General features: G+C 56.6%; 1 protein-coding gene across 1 annotated transcript in view; it reads left to right on the top strand.

Moving 5' to 3' along the window:
- Positions 1-336: 336 nt before the first annotated feature.
- LOC102009002 (KN motif and ankyrin repeat domain-containing protein 2-like) overlaps positions 337-1326 on the top strand; it is a gene marked incomplete at its 5' end in the record, with an annotated part of 9416 nt that continues 8426 nt past the window's right edge. The window contains 2 exon segments of the mRNA XM_013510190.1: positions 337-477; positions 569-671. Of these exon segments, the coding sequence (XP_013365644.1) occupies positions 337-477; positions 569-671 (244 nt within the window).

Raw genomic sequence — 1326 nt, 5'->3', positions numbered from 1 at the left:
GAATCCCTGTGAGTTCAAGGCCAGCCTGAACTGTGTAGTGAGACCCTGTCTCAAAAAGACAAAAAAACACAGGGTCTCTCTAAGTAGGTAAATTATCCAGGCTGGCCTCAAACTCCCAACAGTCCTCCTGCCTCAGCCTCCTGAGTGCTGGGATGACAGGTATGTGTCACCATGCCTGGCTCAACTCTTTCTCCCTAATAACTTCTGAACCTCAGTTTCCTCCTCAGTGATCGTCCAGCCCCTCAGAACTGGGGAGACTTGGCCCGTGGGCTCAGCTCTGAGGAATGTTGTCATCTCGCTGTCACACGTGTGACACCTCATTTTCTGTCCCTTCAGGCCCCCCACGGGCACCTGCAGAGCCCTCGTCCCCACCAGTGTCTGCGCCAGAGAACCCAGGCCGGGTGGCCTCTGCTGACCCTGTGGACACGGAGCCCCCTGGGGAGGCGGCTCCCGTGTCACGGGAGGCTGGGGGAGCAGGTGAGTGCGGCTGTGGCCACGGAGGAGGTGGGGACACAGGGCTCCCAGTAGGCGTCGTCTCCAGGGACCCCTGTCACTCCCTCCCCTCCAGGTGGGCCCCAGGCGGGCGTGCGCTCCATCATGAAGAGGAAGGAGGAGCCCGGAGACCCCTCAGCCCACAGGAGGAGCCTGCAGTTTGTGGGGGTCAACGGCGGGTGAGGAGCCCCCTACCCTGCAATTCTTGTGTGTCCCTCGGGTCCTGCAGGCACAAGAAGGAAGGGACCCAGCACCCTGTTCTGCATCTTTCATTTTGGTTAATTGGATGAATCAAACCACATTCAGAGCCAGGACTGGCAGCGCACACCTGTCATCCCAGCACTCGAGAGGCTGAGGCAGGAGGATCACTGCAAGTTCAAGGCCAGCCTGGACTACGTAGAGAGACCCTGTCTCAAAAAATAAATATAGAAAAGGGCTGGGGATATAGCTCATCCCCACTTTCTTGTGAAGGCCCTGGGTTCAATCCTAGTATTTCAAAAACATTTTTTTAAAAAAAGAGGGTCCTGTGGGACGTGGGACATTGGTCTGAGTTAGGAAGTGCTGCATGAGGCCCTGAGCACCCCCACCCCATGACATGATCAGAGTCACAGCTAATGTTTGTTTATTTTTTGTTCTTTAAGACAGGGCCAGCCTCAGACACCCTCCTGCCTCAGCCTCCTGAGTGCTGGGATCACAAGCGTGTACCACAATGTCTGGTGGCTGAGGCTTATTGAGCACTATGTACCTGGTGCCACAGACACATGTGCAGCCCCCTGTGGTCCGTGTCACCGTCATCCCCACCTGATTAGCATATGGGGACACTGAGGCCCAGGG

The sequence above is a fragment of the Chinchilla lanigera genome, unplaced genomic scaffold (assembly GCF_000276665.1).
Source record: "Chinchilla lanigera isolate Chin_1 unplaced genomic scaffold, ChiLan1.0 scaffold00373, whole genome shotgun sequence".
NCBI classification, from domain to species: domain Eukaryota; kingdom Metazoa; phylum Chordata; class Mammalia; order Rodentia; family Chinchillidae; genus Chinchilla; species Chinchilla lanigera.
The sequence above is the reverse complement of the archived record's forward strand: the minus strand, read 5'-3'. Positions and strand labels throughout refer to the sequence as shown.